General features: G+C 39.7%; 2 protein-coding genes, 1 long non-coding RNA gene and 1 other non-coding gene across 15 annotated transcripts; 1 reads left to right on the forward strand and 3 right to left on the reverse strand.

The window, feature by feature from the left end:
• The first annotated feature begins 5,443 nt into the window (after positions 1-5,443).
• LOC121980443 (alpha-1,3-arabinosyltransferase XAT3-like) lies at positions 5,444-7,345 on the forward strand. Of its 10 annotated transcripts, none has more exons than XM_042532494.1 (3): positions 5,444-5,675; positions 5,778-5,825; positions 5,916-7,345. In XM_042532494.1, exons 1-3 carry the CDS (start codon positions 5,459-5,461, stop codon positions 7,136-7,138), a joined length of 1,488 nt encoding a protein of 495 aa, XP_042388428.1. In that variant the 5' UTR covers positions 5,444-5,458; the 3' UTR covers positions 7,139-7,345. The 10 variants fall into 10 exon arrangements, with proteins under 10 accessions (XP_042388428.1, XP_042388437.1, XP_042388413.1 ...); XM_042532503.1 differs by having other exon boundaries at positions 5,919-7,345; XM_042532547.1 differs by having other exon boundaries at positions 5,469-5,595; positions 5,903-7,345.
• A 5,812-nt stretch (positions 7,346-13,157) lies between these two features.
• Positions 13,158-14,154, reverse strand: LOC122042417. The gene is made up of 3 exons (XM_042602534.1): positions 14,074-14,154; positions 13,653-13,974; positions 13,158-13,495 (listed from the first exon to the last, which is right to left on the reverse strand). The coding sequence occupies exons 1-3, from the start codon at positions 14,152-14,154 to the stop codon at positions 13,158-13,160; spliced, it is 741 nt and encodes a 246-aa protein (XP_042458468.1).
• Positions 14,155-15,789: 1,635 nt separating this feature from the next.
• Positions 15,790-21,269, reverse strand: LOC121980489. 3 transcript variants are annotated; one of them, XR_006111563.1, is made up of 4 exons: positions 20,996-21,251; positions 20,445-20,503; positions 17,316-17,399; positions 15,790-16,666 (listed from the first exon to the last, which is right to left on the reverse strand). It is a non-coding gene; the product is annotated as an uncharacterized LOC121980489 (long non-coding RNA). The 3 variants fall into 3 exon arrangements; XR_006111564.1 differs by lacking the exon at positions 15,790-16,666 and having other exon boundaries at positions 17,102-17,399; positions 20,996-21,107; positions 21,201-21,269; XR_006111560.1 differs by lacking the exon at positions 15,790-16,666 and having other exon boundaries at positions 17,102-17,399.
• LOC121993266 lies at positions 20,984-21,086 on the reverse strand. The gene has a single exon (XR_006115149.1). It is a non-coding gene; the product is annotated as a U6 spliceosomal RNA (small nuclear RNA).
• Positions 21,270-21,343: the final 74 nt, after the last annotated feature.

Raw genomic sequence — 21,343 nt, forward strand, 5'->3', positions numbered from 1 at the left:
TAAGCTGCTCTGTTGCTTCGGAAAATAATTTCTGTTGCTTTGCTGAGCAAGAAAAGTAAGAAACTAGATTGATCCGGTGTGTAAATAGAGGATCTGATAATATAATAAAGTTAAGGGTAAAGAGGATGTGATAGCCAACAATCAAGGAGAGGTGGTAGTTCAGTTTTTCCATTTCACCCACCGTAATTTTCGATCGATCACAGATAGGTCGGGTCCTCAGGGCTGAGCCCCAGACCGAGGTTTTAACTAGTTCCCGGCCTGCTACATACTGCTCAGGTTATCCAAGCTCAGTCTCTACATATGGCCCTGGCACATATGCTAGGCAATCCCCAACCGACTCTTCCCCGATCGAGTTATGCAGGCTTAATACTCAATTACAGTCTCAGATGATTCCCGACAGATTCTACACAACTCATTCTCTTCATCTCGATCAGGCGTAGTCCCTTGATATTCCTTGGTCGGCTGTACACGGGTTAGTGCATCAAGGCTCAGTTCTTGCACCGCATTTGAGCAATCATCTCAAGCTGTCTACGGTTGAACTTGGGCAGGACCGATAACACTAAGCGACAACATTGTCAAAGAATCGTAATCTCGTATAAGAGAATAATTGCAGTAAGTCAGGGAATATTCCAGTGTGTCGTCACACAATAAGAATGGAACTTTCCTTCTACCAATGGGAGGCTGCTAGACATCCTCCCTCACCCGACACGCCCTGACATCCGACATTCTCTGGTAGCATGTATGCTCAAGAGGCAGGCAGAGTCATATAAAAAGGGGGATCCTCTTCATTGGTCAGGTACGCGCACATCCGCACACATCTTCAGCAGTTCCTTTTTTTCCTTCCTTTGTACACTACTTCACTAGAAAAAGGACCTGGCTTGAGTGTCAGAGGGTCGGTGCCAGGGTCCTCTTCCCTGGTTTTTGGTCTCAAACACTCCGTGTGCTTGTCTGGGTGTGTGCACGACCCAAGTATCACCGGTTCAGTTATCACAAGCCTCTAGTACCACGTGGGGTCCAAGTTTCCGACGCACGCATATAGGGAGTGTCAAAGTCGTCGCTCCGTCAACACCGACACCACCTTCACCGACCTTCGTCTGACTCAACTTTTGAATAGAATCAATTTGACACCGTATGTGAGAACGTCTCCACCTGTTATGGAATGTGAATATGAACAACGTTGAAAAGTTCTCGTCCATTATTATAGTCCTGGAGGATTCTAACGAACATATTATCTTCTCCTCTTGCTCCACGGGTATTCGGGAGTAGAGGGATTAACTTGAAACTTCAGCTGGACAACATGTTAGTTTTTTCATTATATTTTTTCCCTGACTTCATGGGTATTCAGGAGTCGAGGGATCGAGATAGATCATCGGTCGGGCGACATAGCTCCTAGGCTAGTCATTACTACGGTCTCAGCATTCACTAATATCAAGGCCCAACCTCCCCCGTTTGGGGTTGAGCTGTCGCCACCAATCTTGGACCGGAGTATCGCCACCGGTCTCGAACTAGAGTATCACCACCGGTCTCGGATCGGAGTATCGCCACTAGTCTCGGACTAGAGTATCGCCACCTGTCTCGGATCGGAATATCACCACCGGTCTCAGACCAAAGTATCGCCACCGGTCTGGGACCAGAGTATCACCATCGGTCTGGGACCAGAGTATCGCCATTGGTCTCGAACTAAAATATCGCCATCGGTCTCAGACCGGAGTATCGCCATCGACCTCTCGGTCGGCTTTCCAGACTCTTACGTCAGTGCAAGTTATAAGCGAGCAGGGCTCTCGACCATCGACCTCCCGGTTGGCTTTCCAGACTCTTACCCAATGCAAGTTATAAGCGAGCAGGGCTCTGCGACCATCGACCTCCCAACCGACTTTCCAGACTCTCGCCCCAGTGCGAGTTATAAGCGAGTAGAGCTCTCGCGACCATCGATCTCCCAGTCGGCTTTCTAAACTCTCGCCTCAGTGCGAGTTATAAGCAAGCAGGGCTCTCGCGACCATCAACCTCCCGATCGGCTTTCCAAACTCTCACCCTAGTGCGAGTTATAAGCAAGTAGGACTCTCATGACCATTAACCTCTCGGTCGACTTGCCAGACTCTCACCTTAGTACAAGTTATAAGCGAGCAAGACTCTCGAGACCATCAACCTCCCGGTCGGCTTTCCAGACTCTCACCCCAGTGTGAGCTATAAACGATCAAGGCTCTCGCGACCAACGACCTCTCGGGTGAGCTCTCGTAACCAATGACCTCATAATGACTAGTCGGTCGGGTTTGCTCCTCTTTCCGACGCTCACACTCATTTCACTCGCCACTCTGCTCGACACTCACCATTCGCGTCTCACTCATCGCTCTGCCTAGCACTCACCATTTGCATCTCACTCACCGTTGTACTTGACACTTGTTGCTCGGTTAGCACTCGTCCCACTCTCTGCTAGGCTCACGGGTTTCGTGCCCACTAGGCTCATGGGCTTCACGCCTATTCGGTGCAGCAACGTTGTTCCCTTCTATCTCTCAGGATTCGCTCCTAACTCAGCTCACAAAGCACATAGGCTTCGTACCCACTCGACAGTTTTCGGGCACCCAGTCAATGCTCTTAGCCAATCTGTCAGAATCGCTCATTCGTCATCTTTCCACCCGCTAGGCATTCTCCCTATTGCTCTATCGGTATTTTTCGGTCGCCCAGTCACATTTTACGGTCACCCGGTCGATATTTTTTGGGCGCCCAGTCAATACTCTTAGCCGATCGATCAGAATCACTCGTCCGTCATCTTTCCATCCGCTCGGTATTCTCTCTATTGTCCGGTCGACATTTTTCAGTCGCCCGATTGTGGTTCACTGTCTCCCGATCAACATTTTCTCGTCGCCCGTCGTCTTTCCACCAACTCGACATTCTTCCTATTGCTCAATCAACATTTTTTTGATCGCGTGCTCGGAACCCCTCGCTCGTCGTCTTTCCAGCCGTTAGGTGCTCTCTTGAGTGTTCGGTCGGTATTTTTTTGGTCTCCCGCTCGACACTACTCAGTCTTTCACTTTGTTTCGTTTATACGCACGCTCGGCATTCTTTCATTTGCTTGGCATCCGCTGTGTACCATTCGGTCGTTCGATCGAATTCTCTCGGTCGACTTTCCAGACTCTCGCTCGAGAGCGAGTTATAAGCGAGTAGGAATCTCATGGCCAATGACCTCTCGGTCGGGCACAATAACTAGTCGGCTGGGCTCTCTCCCTGATCAGGTGCTGGTCTCACTTGCCACTCTATTCGACACTAGTCGTCTGGTCGACATTCACCTCATTCATCGCTCATGCCTCACTCGTCACTCTGCCCAACACTCATTATTCGTGTCTCACTTGCTGCTTTGTCTAGCACTCGCCGCTCTGCTCGGCACTCATCGTTTACGTCTCACTCGCCACTCGCATCTTACTTGTCGCTCTGCCCCTACATTCGTCACCCGGTCGACACCTGTTTTTTACTTCTTGCTTGGCATTTGCATAATAGCCCAATCGCTTTGCTCAACATCGCCCGACCGTCTTCTCGATATCACTCGATCTCCCTCGGCATTCGACCGATCGTTTACTTGACATTCGCTCGACATTGTTTTTCGTCACTCAGTCAACACTTATTTTTCTCGTTGCTCTACCAGGCGCTCACCGTTCGTAGCTACTCGTTCGACATTATACGATGAGCCCAGTGATCTGATTCCGCATTCAGTAGCGATTCCATTTTACGTGAGGCTTGGCCTAGTCAGTCGGACTTGCGGCTCCTTCGATTAGACTTGAAAGGGAGACTTGTGATATGGATATAGCTTAAGAGCCTAGGAGGAATTAAGGGAAAAATGAGGGACATTTTTGTCATTTCACTGTGCATCCTCCTTTTAGGTCTTTGGGATCGATGAAAGGAGGGGACGAAAGCCAAGCACGTCGATGTCTTCTCCCCCTCAAACCACCGTTACCGCATGGACCTACACGAGGATGCCATCGTCCCTTCCTCTCTCTCCCGCAACTAGGTTGTCATTAATGGGTGCTCGCCATCTCCCTCGTCGCTGGTGAGCCACCGCTCTCCCTCTCTATCTCTAGCTCCATCCTCTCTTCATGCCCGTTGCTCTGCCACAATCGACGCCGTCGCTGGTCATCGAACACCCCAAGCCGCTCATCCCAGCATCGCTGTCACCACAGCAACGCAAGATAGGTCCACCGTCTTCTTCTTTCTCCAAGTCGATGTCGCCGAGGTCGCCACAGCCGTCGCGCTGCCGCCCTCCTCGCCGTCGCCTCCTTCTCCCCCTCAGGCCACCACAACCCTGCACGAGACGCCACTTGTGTCACCTTCGTCTGCCAACCAGCACCCTTGCTTTGACCAGCCGACCCTCTCGACACCAAGTCGACCTTCGATTAGAATTGCTAGCTGCCTCCACCATCAATTTGGTGTTAGAACCTCCACTATCGGTGCGGTTCTGCCAGAGTAGTATGCCTTCAATGTCGATCGGCTCTTCTAGTTTCCATTGTCGCGCACTCCCTTAGTACCTTTAGCTTTTATCGTTGATCGGGCATTTGAGCCCTCATCGCTATATTGTGGTTTGATAGGACCTGTTGTGTTCCAACTGTAGAGTCGCCGTTGTATTTCGGTCTTCGTGCCGTTATTGTATTCCGGCCTACGCGCCGATATCATATCCCGGCATGCGCACTGATATCATATCCCGGCATACGTGTCGATATCATATCTCGGCCTGTATGTCGATGTCATATCCCGGCATGCATATCGCTGCGAGCTCCCGACCTACATGTCGTCTTCCGGATCCAGGTCGCGCTCAACTAGGTGCCGTCAGATCTAGCTCTTCATCTTGCTTGGAGTCATCTACTCTTCTAAATCACGAGAACTCGAGTAGCGTCTTGATCAACTCAGCGATCCACCAAAGGGCATCCCCTAGATCATGGTACGTTCTTCATTCTTATTTTATATATATTTTATTACTCTACTATTGATTCTGTTTCTTATATATTCATTGAATTTGTCTCAAACATCCATCAAAGATCGAGATAACTTGATCACTGACTATAAATAAATTTGATAAAAGAACTTCTGATTACTTGAGAATATAAAAGGCAGCCCAACATATCTCCTTTGAGCCATAACCATTCAATTAATTTTCCAGCCACCTCATCTAGACAGTAGCTCTGACTCAACTACGTACGGATGATTGATGATTGGAAGGTGATATCAACAGTGAGCTGCAGAGGTTGCTCTCAGCGACGCTGACGCGTCGTTATCAATCATGGGGAAAAAAATAACTCATGCAAAAGCTGGAACGTGAGCAAGACGAGGTTTACCGCAGGTGAAAACCACAATTCGCATCGGTGTTATTTTTGTTTTAATCGAAGAAAAAAATTGTCGGCGAGCTAGTCTGATTCTAACAGAGACAAGCACGAGGTGATCATTGGTTTGGAGTGGGCACGGAATACGCCAAGGAATGAATGACCTCGGGACGCAGAAATCGCAACTCGCAAGTATAAAAGAAAACAGAGGGGAGGTAGAAGGACAAGGTAGAATTGCAAGAGATCAGGAAGGAGAAGGGGAAGAGATGAAGACTGTCAGGTCATATCCAAGGTCTGAGCCAAGGAGAGTCGTAAATGGCTTAATCATAGGCTCCATGGTTCTTTCTCTCTGCATCCTCTCGCTCATCAGGGGTCGATATTGTTCCTCCCCTTTTGCTCCCTCTTATTTCTCTTTGTTTTTTGTACGTATTATGAATCTTTTGTTCTTAATAAAATACCCTGATTCCGTTGCAGGCAAGTCACAGGATCTGTCGGATAGGAGTCGCCGCCTTGTATCGATAGGTAAATTTTTAAGGAAAATTTTAGCACTAAATCATCTGAAATGGAACAGCAATTATATTTGTTAAAGAATAAAACAGCTTATTTTAATAGCAGGGGAAGACGATGAAGGAAACAGAGTGCTGCTCGAAGAACTGAGAGAAGCCAAGCGACCAATGTGTGCGGAAACAAACCGGCGATCGGATGTTTGCGAGGCCTCCGGCGACGTAAGGGTGCGAGGAAGCTCCCAAACAATCTTTGTAAGTCCTGATCTCACAAACCAGGAATGGAAGATGAAGCCTTACGCCCGGAAGCACGACCAAAGGGCGCTCGCCAACGTCAAGGAGTGGACCGTGAAACCAGTTTCCGGCCAGACGCCGCTCCCGGCGTGCACCGACAACCACACCGTCCCCGCCGTCGTCTTTTCCATCGGTGGCTACGCCGGCAACCTCTTCCACGACTTCACCGACGTGCTCGTCCCGCTGTTTCTCACTGCCCGCCGCTTCCGCGGTGAGGTCCAGTTCGTGGTCGCCGACGCCAGGGCCTGGTGGCTGAGCAAGTTCAGCCCTGTCCTCCGGAAGCTCTCCAACTACGAGATCGTCGACGCGGACGCCGACGAGGACGCAGTGCGCTGCTTCCCGACCGTCGTCGCGGGGCTGACCTTCCACAAGGAGCTCGGCGTCGACTCCACCCAGTCCCCCACCGGCTACGCCATGGCCGACTTCAAGGCAATGCTGCGGGAGGCGTACGGGCTGGAGCGCGAGGCCGCAGACGTCGCCGACGACAAGTGGGACATCCGCCGGAAGCCGCGACTGCTGATTATCTCTCGCATGGTCTCCCGGGTTTTCCTCAACGAGCGGGGGATGTCGGACATGGCCATGAGCCTGGGCTTCGACGTCCGCGTCGCCGACCCCGACGTCGCCACCGACATCGGCAAGTTCGCGCGGCTAGTGAACTCCGCCGACGTCCTGATCGGCGTCCACGGCGCCGGCCTCGCCAACATCGTCTTCCTCCCCCGAGGCGCCGTCTTCATCCAGGTAGTGCCTATAGGGAAGCTGGACTGGCTGACCAAGAACACGTTCGAGAATCCATCGCTGGAGATGGAGCTCAAGTACTTGAGCTACCAGATCCAAGCCGATGAGAGCACGCTGAGCGACCAGTACCCCAAGGACCATCCCGTGTTTACAGATCCCCAATCCATTCACAAGAAAGGGTGGGACGAGCTCAGCAGAGTTTACTTGGAGAACCAGAACCTGAAGCCGCACCTGAGCAGGCTCAGGCTCACCTTGTTGGAAGCCCTCAATATTCTGCCCCACGGCCGCGCCATGGCGCAGTAATCGCTTTCTTTCTCTTCCAAATTAAAGCTTGTATTCATTGTTGTATCAAGATCAATATACACAAAATTAGTGTATATATATATACAGTGAACCTTGTGCTTAAAATTAAGATAGTGATCAAAGAATTTAAGTTGTCTCTGAGATGATGAAGTGTACTGGATTTTCAAACTGAAATAGAGGAACTCAGATCGACTGTTCTGGTTTGGTGTCTGCAGTTTTTCAGAGTTGCCTAATTAACTGAGGCCAGTTCTATCAATAAAAATAAATAAATAACAAGGCCAAAGGGACCAGGGACCATTAATCGTGTGCTCTGTTTTTGTGATTTAGGCAAATATTAACTCTCCGTATCAATCACTGAACAGTCAAACATAGTGATATCATCATCCATCTGCATTAGGCATGGGTCGTTAGGTATTTAAAAAATAATAAATAATTTAAATGTTTTTAAAATATATATAAATAATAATAATATTCTATTAATTAAAAATTATTTATTTATAGATAAATCAATTATCATATATTAAATTTGTGATCCAGCCATCTAAGTGTGCCTCGTTAGGCATGCATTGGGGCCGGGGTTAAGAGATGAAGAATCAAAACCAACATGTAATGTAAGAATTTTATAGGTAGACCTCGCTCTCACGATCTGAATGCTGTACATTAAGTTTGCGGTGTGGCGCAATCAAAGATGGATACGGAGAGGAAAGCAAAGCTTTTAGAGAGGCCACCACAGTGGCAAGCAAGCAAGATCTTAACAAGAGGACGGGATGAGTAGGGTCTACAAAACCATGGGGGTGCATGTGAGTCTCTTGATATTTAGTTCAACTTGTTGTTTTACTTAGGCCGCACCATTATACCAACACGATTACTTGACCAAGTGATTGAGATGATTTGATCAACCAAACATGATTCAAATGAGGTTAATTGAGTCAACTGAATATACTTATTTAGATATTTCAGTCATCCAAGTCGACTGACAACCATGATGTAACTCGTGTGTGAGAGACTATTTTATACCGAAATGTTTTTTTTTAGAAAAAAAATACTCGAATTATCTATATCCTAATTAAAAGGATATTATCCTCTTTTAAAATTATCAATTTGATACTTGAATTAAAAGTGTTTTATTTATTTATTTTCTACCAACTTTTTTTCACCGATAGTGATACATTAGAGACCACTTTAATTGTCCACGTTGCTGTCCCCTCTCCTTGCAAAAGAAAAACTTAATTTGTCGTCGACGTTGCTAATCAATACGGCCACATGGCTGCCCTGCCATTCATGGGCTTGGGATGCCAACCCGGTACAATAATTGACGCGATATTCTTCTTTAATACAAATTCATGTCCCGTACAAAAGTAAATTTCGAATAAAATAAATCTTTATACTTTCTGTAGTGCTAAAAGAAATGAGAAATAAGAAATATAATGAAAAATGACTGAAACAAAACAAACATAGTACACCAGCAAGCTTTTTCTCTAAAACAGTGTGACACGTTTATTAGTTTATTGGTCGTGCAAGGACAAATAAGAATCATATAGAAAGAGTCCCACTACACGTAACTGTTTGATAAAATAAACAAATTAAACAAGAGGACTCGTTTAAATAGAAAATGGCCCTAGACAGACGACAGTTTAAATAAGAAGAATAGAAGAGTCACATTACACGTAAGTGTTTTGTTCGTAGCTAAAATAAACAAACAAACAAAATGTCAATCAGTTCATTATTTATTATTAGATCGGCAAATTACTGGATAGAAATTACCTAATATTTTAATCACCCAGATAAATACTTAATTTCACTTTTTCCCTTTCAAATTGATTGCAAATCGATTCGGATTCTATTTATCACCCCAATAATATCCTAAATCAACGGTTACAAATAAAAAAAAAATCTGATCTGGGTTTAAAAAATTGATACTCTCACTGTGACATATAAAAATAATGTACAAGAATATAGATATAGATATAACTAAGAGAACTAGATAAATACATAGGACTTAGTTTCATATTATTCCGATATCTTTAAAGTCATCAGTTAGTTTTAATAAATTTCTAAATACGAATTAAAATTTTCAAATATATTCATATTTAAAAAATTATTATTCTCAATATAACATATAAAAATGACATTTAAAGGTATAGATATAATTATGAGAATTAGATCAATACATCAAATTTAGTTTCATATCATTCTGAAGTTTCTAGGCCATGAGTCAATTTTGACTGAAGTTGACTTATGGACTTGGAGTACTCAGAACAATATGTAACCAAGTTCTATGTATTCATCTAGTTTTTTTAATTATATCTCGTCTTTAAATATCATTTCCATACACGGAGCAGTAAGTTTTTGAATATGAATCTAATTTTTAATAATCAATTTAAAATATTATTGTGATGATAGACACCTACCTATGTTTGAATATTCCACCACGTTCACTATGTGTCAGTAATTTACTATTGTCATAGCATTGACATCAACTTCCCTAAATACAAAATTTACCTTAAATTTTACATTTTACGTGAAAAAATCTTTACATCAACTATTCTATTCATTTTCTAAATTTATATTTCATAAATAATACTTATTTAAATTTAGGAAATAAAATTCATTCTCTAAACATTAAAATATCATTTAATTTGTAAGAGAGAAAAAAAATAAAAGGAATGGATTAAGTAATGAAAAGTAAATATTACATAGAGAAAAAATAATAATAATAAAAAATAGAAGGAAGATAAAAATAATAGAAATTTTAGGATAGTTAATATAGTGTGTAGTGAAAAATAATTATCTAAATTTAATAAAATAGATAATTTATTTTAAATTTTAAAAATATTATAGAGAAATTGAGATAAATAGGAGCTAGGCACACCATATTTCTCACAGTTGTAATGGTCAGCAAATTGTAGGCAATTTTTAGAGCTGTAAACGAGTTGAGCTTTGGAGTGTTCAAGCTTGTTTGACAAAATAACCGAGTCGAGTCGAGTCGAGCCGAGTTTAAAATGAACCAAGCTTTTGAAATGATTGTCCAAACTTGGTTTAGTTTATTTTTTATGAGCTTGAGCTTGGTTTATTTATATGTTATCGAGCTCTCAATTTAAGCTTGGTTTAAGTTTGGTTCGTTTAGATATTATCAAACTCTCAATTCAAGCTGTTTGATTGTTTGAAACTTTTAATTGTTTGATTGGTTATTGAGTTTGATAATTCAAACTTATTTATTTATTTTATTGTTTATTTAGTATATTAAAAAAAGTTTTTTTTAATGAACATGATTCCTGAACATTATTCACAAACATTGTTCATGAACATTAACGAATTGAACACATATATGTTGAAACTTGTTTGTTTAGTTTAACGAGCTCTTCAAATTTGTTTATTTAATTAATCTTATATATATTGAACGAATATAAATAAATTTTTACCAAAACAAATACCAAGCTTGTTCATCAATACTTGATTTATTTACAACCCTAGTAGTTTACAAGGAAAAGGCCTAAATAAAAATTTATTAAAAAATTTAAAAATAAAATAAATTTCATTATAAGTGATCGATATTTTATTAAAAACATTATATTAGGATCATGTCTAAGACATGCCCATTTTGGGCTCACAACTAATTCAGTTAGATGAGCAAAAAAGGCTCTATCCTAGCTGGGCAATAAGTTAAATATGACCACTAAGAACATATCGTTATTAGCCTTCATAGTTTAACTTTAAGGATGGTCCAACTACCATTTCAGCGCTTTATTTTCTTAGATCCTTGCTACGTCAATTGTTTATGGAACCAAAATGCTGATAGTTTACAAAAGGGTTAAGGCATGTATCTATTCTGTCTCGTAAGCTTCTTGGCTGAAGATGGCCTGTTCTCTCTGTTTGTTTTCCCAGATTTCTTGACAAATAATGCAATAAAGAATCCTACTGCGTCTTCTTTCCTTAGCCAGTGGTCTTAATCAGTATAAAGATTCAGAAAGAAGAACATCAGCAATATAATGCTTATAATTAAGTTTACAAATCTACTTTGCTCTTTTTAATCTACCTTTGTTTTTAAAAACTTTTTCAAACACACGGTATGCTAAAGTTTTTTATTCTCAACCTATGACCTTAAATTCTAGTTAAAGGAAAGGAAAAATATACAAATATGTTGGTGTAGGAAGTATCCGACGATCGAACCTGTATTTTAATTATGTCAAAGGGTCCAAAGTTAAGTTGTCTTGTTATCTGACAAGATTTGTTGAGTTTACAGGAAAATCCTAAGTTGTCTTAGACAAAAGTCCTAGTAGATTCTAGGCAGGTGAAAAATCTAGGGGTGGTAACCCTAGCTCCTATGGAGCGGTAATCTTAGGTGGTGGAAAGTCCTAGCTGCGGCAAGGAAGGTGGAAAATCCTAGGGGGTAATAACCCTAGGTCCTAGGGGTGGTAACCCTAGGCTGAGGAAAACCCTAGGGGGTGGTAACCCTAGGTCCTAGGGGGTGATAACCCTAGGCAGAAAGTTCAGTCGGTCTGGAGAACCGATCTGGCAATAAGTAAACTCTCCTAAGAGGAGTAGGTGAGGATGCGTTCCCCGGTGAGGGAACAGTAGGTGTCGGTTCGACCTAGGGTTTCCGGAGGTGAAATATGAAGTCAGAACCGGACAGTCCGGAGACTGCCAAAATAACTTTCTATTTATCTTATTTTATTGTACTAACATTGTTTTGCAGGGTATACTTTATTTGCAGACTAACATGCCTTGCAGGAAGGAAATTGCATAAGAAAAACCTCGGATGAACAATTCCGAGGCGCCCTCCATGGAGCTTGGAGGCGCCTCGAGTGACTTGATCGACAGCCCCACAGTAAGGCGCGAGGGCGCCCTCCATGGAGCTTGGAGGCATCCTGGACGTTGGATGGAGGGCGCCCTCAGGCGGATAAACAGCGAGCGTTGCGGAGCTTATCAACGTGGCTGACTCGACGAGTTGGAGGCGCCCTCCATTGAGGTTGGAGGCACCCTCAACGCGCTATTTAAGCCTGGTTCGAGTAGCAGCTAAAACAACACTTGAAATCGCAACCCTTCTTCCATGTGCTACTCAAAGAACAATCCGACAAAGCTGTAACTCGACTCTGACGACCAGAAGCCTTAAAATTCCTTGTTTTTCGTTGTCGGTATAATTTTCATTATTGCTTTATATTGTACTTCAAAGTTGTAATTTTTCAAATTGATAGTGATTGCCCAAAGTAAACACTCAACGAGTGTGAGCCTTGGAGCAGGAGTCGCTACAGGCTCCAAACCAAGTAAAAACCTTGGTGTTAGTATTGTTTTTATTTTTCCGTTGCGTATTACTCGATTATTTTAAAACGAACGTGCAAACCACGAACGCTATTCCCTCCTCCCCCCTCTAGCGCTTTCAATCCTACAAAATAGACCCCAAAAAATTGTTAGGAGGAAAGTCGTTTCTCACTAACAAAGCCAACTCTGTGTCACTGAAAGCATCCATATTAGTGGATGTTATAACACCCACAACCTAATCAAAAAGTGTAGGACTCACATGCTACATACACAATATATTAATATATTCATTCTCTCACATTTGTTTTAACATTGACCCTCATTATTTATGGGTCTCGTTGTCCATTCATCTTTATTTTTATTATACATTAAATAAATATAATTTCAATTGTATTTACATAAATTAAATTATTATTATTTAAAATGAATAATAATATTATTTTTAAATATATTATTTACATAAAATTAAAATACATTTATTTAAAATTAAAATAAATAATAATATTAATATATTTATTTAAAATTAAAATATTATTATAAATTTCAAAGGAAGAAGTAAAACCTATAAAAAAAATTACACTTGCATAAACTTAAAATACAACACTTTCAAGAATTGTTATTGCATTGTAACCAAATATGTTCAATTAAGTCGGTACGAAATTGATGATGCACATGACTGTCACGTAGTTCAGAATTTGTTCGGAGATAATCATGAAATCTTCGATTTGAACCCTGGACAGGTTGTGCGGGTTCATCACGTTCATTGTTGTACCAATTTGTCACTTAACCCCCCCTCATCTTCAACAATTATGTTGTGCAAAATAATGCATGCTAACATAATATGTTTTAACTTTTTTCTGTACCAATAACGAGCTGGACCTCTGACAATTGCCCATTGAGCTTGGAGGACCCCAAATGCTTGTTCAACATCTTTTCTTGCCGCCTCTTGTCTTTCCTTAAACAACCTCCTCTTGGGATCTTCCGGGCAAGGAAAAGCCTTCACGAAAGTAGTCCATTCTGGATATATTCCATCTGTTAGATAATACCCCTTCTTATATCGAGTCCCGTTGACCGTGAAATTAATCTCCGGAGCATTTCCTTGCAAGACGTTATTGAATATAGGAGATTCGTATAACACATAAATATCATTAAGTGAACTTGTGACACCAAAGAATGCAATGCCATATCCATAAGTCTTGAAACGCGACCGCTTCAAACACGATTGTTAGTGATCCATGACCTCTTGTAAACTGACCTTTCCAAGCAACTGGACAATTTTTCCATTCCCAATGCATGCAATCAAGGCTGCCCAACATTCCAGGGAAGTTATGCCTCTCATCGTGCATTTGAAGAAGATGTTGAGCATCATAAGCATTCAGCCTTCTCAAGTATCGATCACCAAATAGTTCAACCACATAACCACAGAACTTGAAAAGACACTTGATGACGGTTGATTCACCCATGCGTAGGTATTCACCAAGATGGTCGGCTGGAACTCCATAAGCCAATTGGCGAATTGCAGCTATGCATTTTTGTAGTGGTGTCAAGCCTTTTCTTCTCGTAGCATCATCTCTCTGCTAAAAATATGATGAACGACTCTCAAGTGCATTCATTATGCGACAAAATAAATTCCTTTGCATCTGAAATTGTCTTCAAAATATTTGATCTGGATACACCGGGTTTGTGGAGAAATAATCATTGAAGAACCCCGCATGCCCGGTTTCACGATTTATTTGAATGAACCTTCTTCGCCGCATCTCGTTATTACTTTGATATGCTTCAATTATTTGTCTGCTTTGTTGAAGTATCAATGACATTAGCTCATTCCCCGGATCATAATCTTCGTCAACAACTTCAACTTGGACTTCATTTCACTTGTCGAGTCAGAGCTGGTGCTACTTGAATATTGAGACATTTTGGAGGAAATGAATTCAAGTCTGTGTTTAGGAAATGATATGTTCTTAGAGTGAAGAATTAGAACACAAGGTGTCTATTTATTTTTTTCTAGTGAACGGCTATATTACAACGATAATATTTGAACAGGTACTTTGCAACAACTATATTAATTGATTAGGAATTGTACATTAATTGAAAAAGTACAATAATTGAAAATTACATTAATTAAAAGTGTACAATAATTGAAAATTACAATAATGAAAATTACATATTCCATATCCCCCTACTCTCTTGGCATAGATGTTCGTGGATGATAAGTTGTTCCTCTGTCATTTGTGAAGTGTCCTTCGAAAGGATTGCGTATTCATTTAGTTGAACTTTGGCTAAGACAGTTTTTGCTTTCATCTCCTCAACTTTGAGTTGTTTTTGTTTCATTTCAACTTCAGTCATTTTTATACTTGTATACTCAGTAAACTTTGCAATCATATTGTTCAAATTTGTTGTCATACCTTCAATGTCCGATTTTATTTTGCCTTTTCCCTTTCTTTTTGCTGCCTTCTGATCCATTGGACAAGTTTCTTCTTCATTTAGGTCAACATGTATACTCGCATCTTGGTTAGATAAGGTGTTGCTTGCCCCCGACTCTGAGGTCTTTGCCTTCTTCATGCCAACAAGATGATCAACGGATTGTGGCGTAAACATTGGACGGTTTTTAATGATTCTCCAAACATGCTCGAGATTAAATGTAATGCCATTATTTTCCTTGCAGTATTTTTCATACGCAAGCCGCGATATATCGTCATCACTATGGCCACTACGATACGCACTGTAAACACTATTATAATTTGCATTGAAGCGATATACCTTTTTTGAATGGTATTATACCAGTGCGATCGTATGATACTTGCAATTCTACTGGGTGTACCTGGAGGATGATTCTCATTGTAGTAGTTTGCAATACGTCTCTAGAAAGCATCCACCTTCTAATCATTGCCAATGATTGGATCATCACTGATAGTGACAAATGATCTTGCTAAAACCTCATCTTTAACCTTACTCCATGTTGACCGCTTTCTTCTATTTACAGCGCTAGGATTTGCCTTCTCTAAATTTACGAGTTCAATTGGGGATTCATGGTCAGACAGTTGAGTCCCCGGAACAAAAGTTGGAGTAAATGGTTCATTTTCTGTCGGAGATGTAAAAAGCATACCTGTTGCATATGGATTAGATGGATAATTTTGTGGATATGGATAATTTATGGATATGGACCATATGGATTATGTGGTGGGTATGGATTATGTGAATAATTTGATGGATATAGAAAATATAGATAATTTGGTGAAATTTGAAAATTTTGGGAAGAAGCATTTTCTAAAATTTTTTTAAAGAATCTTCGCCCATTTTCATCCATTTTGGAGGAAAATAGTAGACAGAAGATTTTTAGAAGGACTTAGGTATTTGTATGATTGAAAGAAGTTGTGTAAGATGATGAGTATTTATAGATGAAATTTTAATTATTTTTTTTTATTAAAATAGCCATTAACTAGCTGTTATATGAATTTATCCGCCGTTGTAGATCTACTAGCCGTTGTAGATCTACTAGCTATTTTTATTCCACTGGAAGAAAAAATAGAGGCGAAAGATATGATGTTTCAAGTCTTGCGCAGGGCCTGTGTAGGGCTTGTTGTTTCAGGTCCTGTGCAGGGCTTGAGAGTTGTCGATGGCAACTTTTTTTATATAAACAAATGTTTTGAATGTGTTCAAAGTCACATTGGCATTAACACCATGTCACAGTGGTTTTAACACCAATATATGGGTTACATTCTAATAATGTACCAATGTGGATGCTCTGATAGTGTATCACTAGTGATGTTCCATCATCAATCAATAAGATGATCCATCTCCAATACAAACAACTCTTTGTCTAATAGACTAATTCATATGATTCTTAGTGTGCTCGAGTAATGGAGTTAAAGCACAATTAGAAAATATGAGGATGAATATCCGATCCCCAATGGATATGGATATGAAAATTGATATTCGATCTCTGATGGGTATGAGGATGGAGAATATAGAATCTGATTCAAATCTGACTTATTGTCATTTGTATCGCTTGTGCCTCGAGTTGTCACCACGAGGACCCCTTCGTTGGTTCTACTTTCAGCTCGGACAATATATCAACTTGAACATCAGAGGGCCTTCATCAGAGACCCCTTCCCTGGTTATTGGCATTGACATTCTGTTGACTCGATTAAGTGTGTCCAGGGAGCTTAGTGCATCAGCCCATACTTTTTGATTCAATCTGAAGGTCTTTACCTCAACATTGCAACCATCTACCAGCACATCATCTCCATCTTTCAGACAAGAACAAATCTATTTAAAGTAAAATTCCTAAGTTATAAAGGATCGTCTAGAGAAGTAAAACTCATCCAAATGCGTACATCATTGAACATATGTTGATTATACAACATAAAATGGCAAATCTAATTCAATTAACTATTTAGTTGCTTCAATTTTACTTTTATAAAATATAAAGGAAATTTTTTTAATCTAAATTCTCTAAGCATGGATCAATGCATGTCAAAATATGCTAAGTATCACCCAACATAGTGCGAAAATCATATCATTCCATCTAAGGATTGAAAGTCCAGTATGGAATGATACTTTAAGCTTTGCCCCTAGGTATATAGTTGCATTCTTTTCTTCTTCTTCTCTAATTTGGAAGCAACACCATGTGTCAACACTACGATGGACACACTTAAAAAAAATGTATCATTCCGGTTGCCAAATTTCCAGCACAACTCGAGTTTTAAACGTTGGCGTGCACACACGTGTGAGTTTGTGAACAATTAAAAGAGCAGGAATGCTACTACGAACAGCATCAGTCATCATCTATAATTACAATATCTTAATAAAATATATCAAAATATAAACAAGCACCTGAAAATTAATATAATAGGAAGCTATAATGCAATAAAGAAAATAAGTCAGCTTGAGTGCGTGTTTCACTGGAGCAACTTACATGAGAGTGCATGCAGATTAGCTTTTGTTTGAAAAGCAGCAAGCTTCTTTACTCTGTCACTCTTGCAAGCATCAGCATCCTCACCTATTCAAACACGATTTAGCCCAGAAACATAATAAATCGATCACTCTGAACAAAAGATTATCTTGGTTTCCATTCCTTGCTGTCACATAAAATTCAAGATGAAAACATGGGATTTTCGCATATATTTAAATGGAAGAACAAGTATTCTCTCTCCAAGACTGCTGGCTTTCATAACTTAGGGGACACATGAACAATCTGCTAAAACTCTTAAGGGGGCGTTTGGTACGCGCGTTTTCCATTTTCATTTTCTGGAAAACGCGCGTTTTCTGGAAAATGGTGTTTGGTTTGCGTTTTCCGTGCGCGTTTTCTAAAAAATTGGCTATCGTTTTCTAGAAAAACAGAGAATGACAAAATGTCGTTTTCTGTTTTCTAGAAAACGCTCGTTTTCCAGAAAATGAAAATGAAAACGGTGCAAACCAAACGCATTCCACTCTGGATTCTGCATCACTGAGTACCTCTGCTATGATCGCCACCTTTTGTAGCTTTCCTTACTTGAGCAATAGTACTTATTTCCTTGATTAGTATTTTTCTAATGATATATACAAGTCAATTAGCATTGCCATAGGTGATTCTCCCTGAAAGCATGTTATGGATCTAACTCTCGATGTCATAAACAATGCACTGGCCACATTAGACTATCCTTTGTCCTGCTACAATAATGAATTTTAATAGAGAAACACCCAACAACAGAAGATAATAAATGATAAAGCCTCAAGGTGGGGTTTTAAGCTAAAAGAACTTTTTCAACAGTGCAATGCATGAATTGCCTTAAGGCGCATGTTGTATACATTAAACCACATAAGGAAGAGAATCATGCAAATATCATATTGAATGCTTACACAATCAAAAGACTAAAATTTTATTACTATTTGTTTGACTCCTAATTTATATTGAAAACAAGTTCTTCCAAGTTCGCACAGTAAGAACTACAAAATTGCAAAGACTTGTGACAATATCAAACTTCATTAAATACATAAGAAACAAACTATAAGGTGCTCTGAGTTGAGAAAGTAAGAATCACGAGACCTTGTGACAACAACAAACTTCAAACAAGGAAGCATTTATACTCCCAAACCTCGTAGGCGGACACAAACAGATGAATACATATTCAAAAAGCATGCATTTGTGTTGAATGATTTATCAAAATTTTCCCCTTTAGAAACAAACATGGAATTTTAATAAAACAAATTCACTTAAACTCCCCGTGATGATACTAAATCTACCTTTTCCATAGGATGGAAGGAGATGATCTAATCTTTCTGCTGAAATTCCAAATCCAAAACATGATGGGTCTAACAGAATGACACAAAGCTGACAAACCATCAAAAACATAAGAGACTCCTATAAATGAAGCATTCCATTGGCACATCATTAACATTATTATTTAAACACACCAATCACAAATTTGTAATTTGCTTCCCTAAAGAAAATAATCTGGACATATTCCAACCTACAAATTACTTTATGCAAGTTCACTAAAATAGTTTTTATGTTCAGAAAAAATTCCTCTTGAAGAGAGGATCCCTTGTATTTATGTCCAAAAAATCACCATGCACAACATCCACATTTTTTATCAAGTTGAGGAAAAACAGTTATCTTATGGTTTGACAATAAAGAATAAATAAAAAGTTGAAAAATCTGTAAAACATGAACAACATGCTAATGATCAAATAATTGTAAAATGTAAGAGAACTGAGTCCCACTTGGGATTTGGGAAATTGACATCCTAGTTTATTCAAAGGATTAATAAGTGCACTTAATTTAATGAACTTATGATAGTACCATGGTAATAAAGATTGAAAGGTTGACAAATTCAAGCAACTGTTACACTATCAGGTTAAAGATAACCCTAACCTTGTGGTAAAGTGCTAAGAATGATTAAAATTTACACCATGTTTCCGACAATGGATGGAAGGGGGAATATAGGTAATTGAGGAAAAGCTGAGCTGGGACCCGAGAACGAGTCCTAGTTTGTTCCAAGTTTATTGAGATTTATTAAAGCTGCTATCAGATACTTAAGTCCTAGTTTGTTTGTTCTAAGTTTCTAGACTCGCACACACCAACATTATTAACATCCAATCTATGCCATAGAGTTATGTTACAGCTATAGATCATAAAATCAATATAAAAAAATTTCACAAAGGTAATTTCATGTACATCACATAATGTCAACCCTCAAAATCAGAATTAAGATTGCTAACCATGATAATAACAACTTTAAAAAGTACTGGGAAAACGATAAAGATCGACTTGCTAATTGCAACTTAATAGAAGAATCCAATATTAATGGCAAACCAGTAAGCCTTGATGGAATCAAACAACCTTAAGAATCAAAAGTGCACAAAATTGAAGTAGACGAGCAATCAATGTTAATGTTATTGGATGAAATGGTAATAAATAGATTCACATGGAGTTTTCTTTTTCTTATATCGTTTCTTGTCAATGCCTAAATATAAAGGGCATGAACTAATAGAAGAATCCAGTATTAATAGAAGAATCCAGTATTACTATAAATACTAGGAAAACGATAAAGATCGACTTGCTAATTGCAACTTAATAGGAGAATCCAGTATTAATGGCAAACCGGTAAGCTTTGATGGAATCAAACAACCTTGAGCATCAAAAGTGCACAAAATTGAAGTAGATGAGCAATCAATGTTAACATTATTGGATGAAATGGTAGTAAATAGATTCACATGGAAGTTTCATTTTCTTATATCATTTCTTGTCAATGCCTAAATATACAGGCATGAACTAAACAAAACAATTTTTTGTAGCATGGGCCATGGCAAGTATACATAATAGTCATGCCCAATAGTCCTGAAACCAGATATTCAATCTCCTAATGAAAAATCACCCTCTAATATCCTGTGTACAAACGATCACCATCTTTAACAATCATCCATAAGAAAAACAACACATTAACATTATATAATTCAGCTTGTTGGATAGAGACAACATACTTTATTAAAAAGTTGGAATCAAATAGACTGAATATAATACTCTTTGCAAGTAAATAATCTGTTGAAGAACTATTCAACATACCTCAATAAGTATTCTACTTAACCGGGTCACAGACCGTGCACTTCAATGTTGTTCCATTCCTATGCCCATACAAAGCATCTAATCAGATTGCTACTGAAACAGAAATAATGAACGCTAACAAAGAATTGTCTTTGAACAGTTTGATGCTTCAGATTTAAGAAAAGTAATATGATCCATAAGCACACAATCTACTGCTTCCAAACTCCAATTAGAGTTTGCTGTTCTAAAACGAACTCAAAAAGGGGCATTGAAAAAGAATCACGAGAGCACATCATGAAAACTAAATAGAAACAACAAAACATCGAAAGATTGGGGGAAAAAATGTTTTGGGAATTAGAGTTAAAGTTAGGGTTTAGGATTTACACCTTACAAGAGGAAAAAGGGCAAATATGGATCAACTAAAGATGAATAACGACTACGCAGGAAATAAGACATTGAAGCAAAAATCATAATGCAGAAGTGTGAAGAAGAAAAAGAAGATTTTGCAAAAAGAAAATGGCAAAAACACCAACGAAGAGAATTGATTGTCTGCTTAGAAAAAAAATTTGGACCATTTCTCGATTTATGCGTGTCATCCTTGAGCAGGGGCCATGCTAATCTTCTCTGTATCGTTCCAATTTTATCGGATGTCTCCGAAGAGACAACTCCTGCTTCGCGACAATTCTATAAAAACAGTAAAAATTTAGAGAAACTAAAGATGCGGGACTAAAAAATGCACATTAGACATTTTGCCCTCTTTGGGTATTGAAGTAGCACCAGTTCCCAAGCTCGACGAAACATGCGAGGAGAGTAGAAAATCACAAGACGGAGAAGACGAAGAAGACGGAAAAGACGAAGAGAAATACCTTGCTTGTCCACTTGGCAGATGACATGGCACATGATCTGTACAAGTGATTAAT

The sequence above is a fragment of the Zingiber officinale genome, chromosome 1B (genome assembly GCF_018446385.1).
Source record: "Zingiber officinale cultivar Zhangliang chromosome 1B, Zo_v1.1, whole genome shotgun sequence".
NCBI lineage: Eukaryota > Viridiplantae > Streptophyta > Magnoliopsida > Zingiberales > Zingiberaceae > Zingiber > Zingiber officinale.

Coding starts and splice junctions, on each gene's coding strand:
- LOC121980443 (XM_042532479.1), top strand. CDS start 5,459: ATGAATGACCTCGGGACGCAGAAATCGCAACTCGCAAGTATAAAAGAA. Junction 5,826..5,915: donor TCGCCGCCTTGTATCGATAG/GTAAATTTTTAA, acceptor TTATTTTAATAG/CAGGGGAAGACGATGAAGGA.
- LOC122042417 (XM_042602534.1), bottom strand. CDS start 14,154: ATGCGGCGAAGAAGGTTCATTCAAATAAATCGTGAAACCGGGCATGCG. Junction 13,975..14,073: donor ATTATTTCTCCACAAACCCG/GTGTATCCAGAT, acceptor TCATATTTTTAG/CAGAGAGATGATGCTACGAG. Junction 13,496..13,652: donor TTGTCCAGTTGCTTGGAAAG/GTCAGTTTACAA, acceptor ACGTCTTGCAAG/GAAATGCTCCGGAGATTAAT.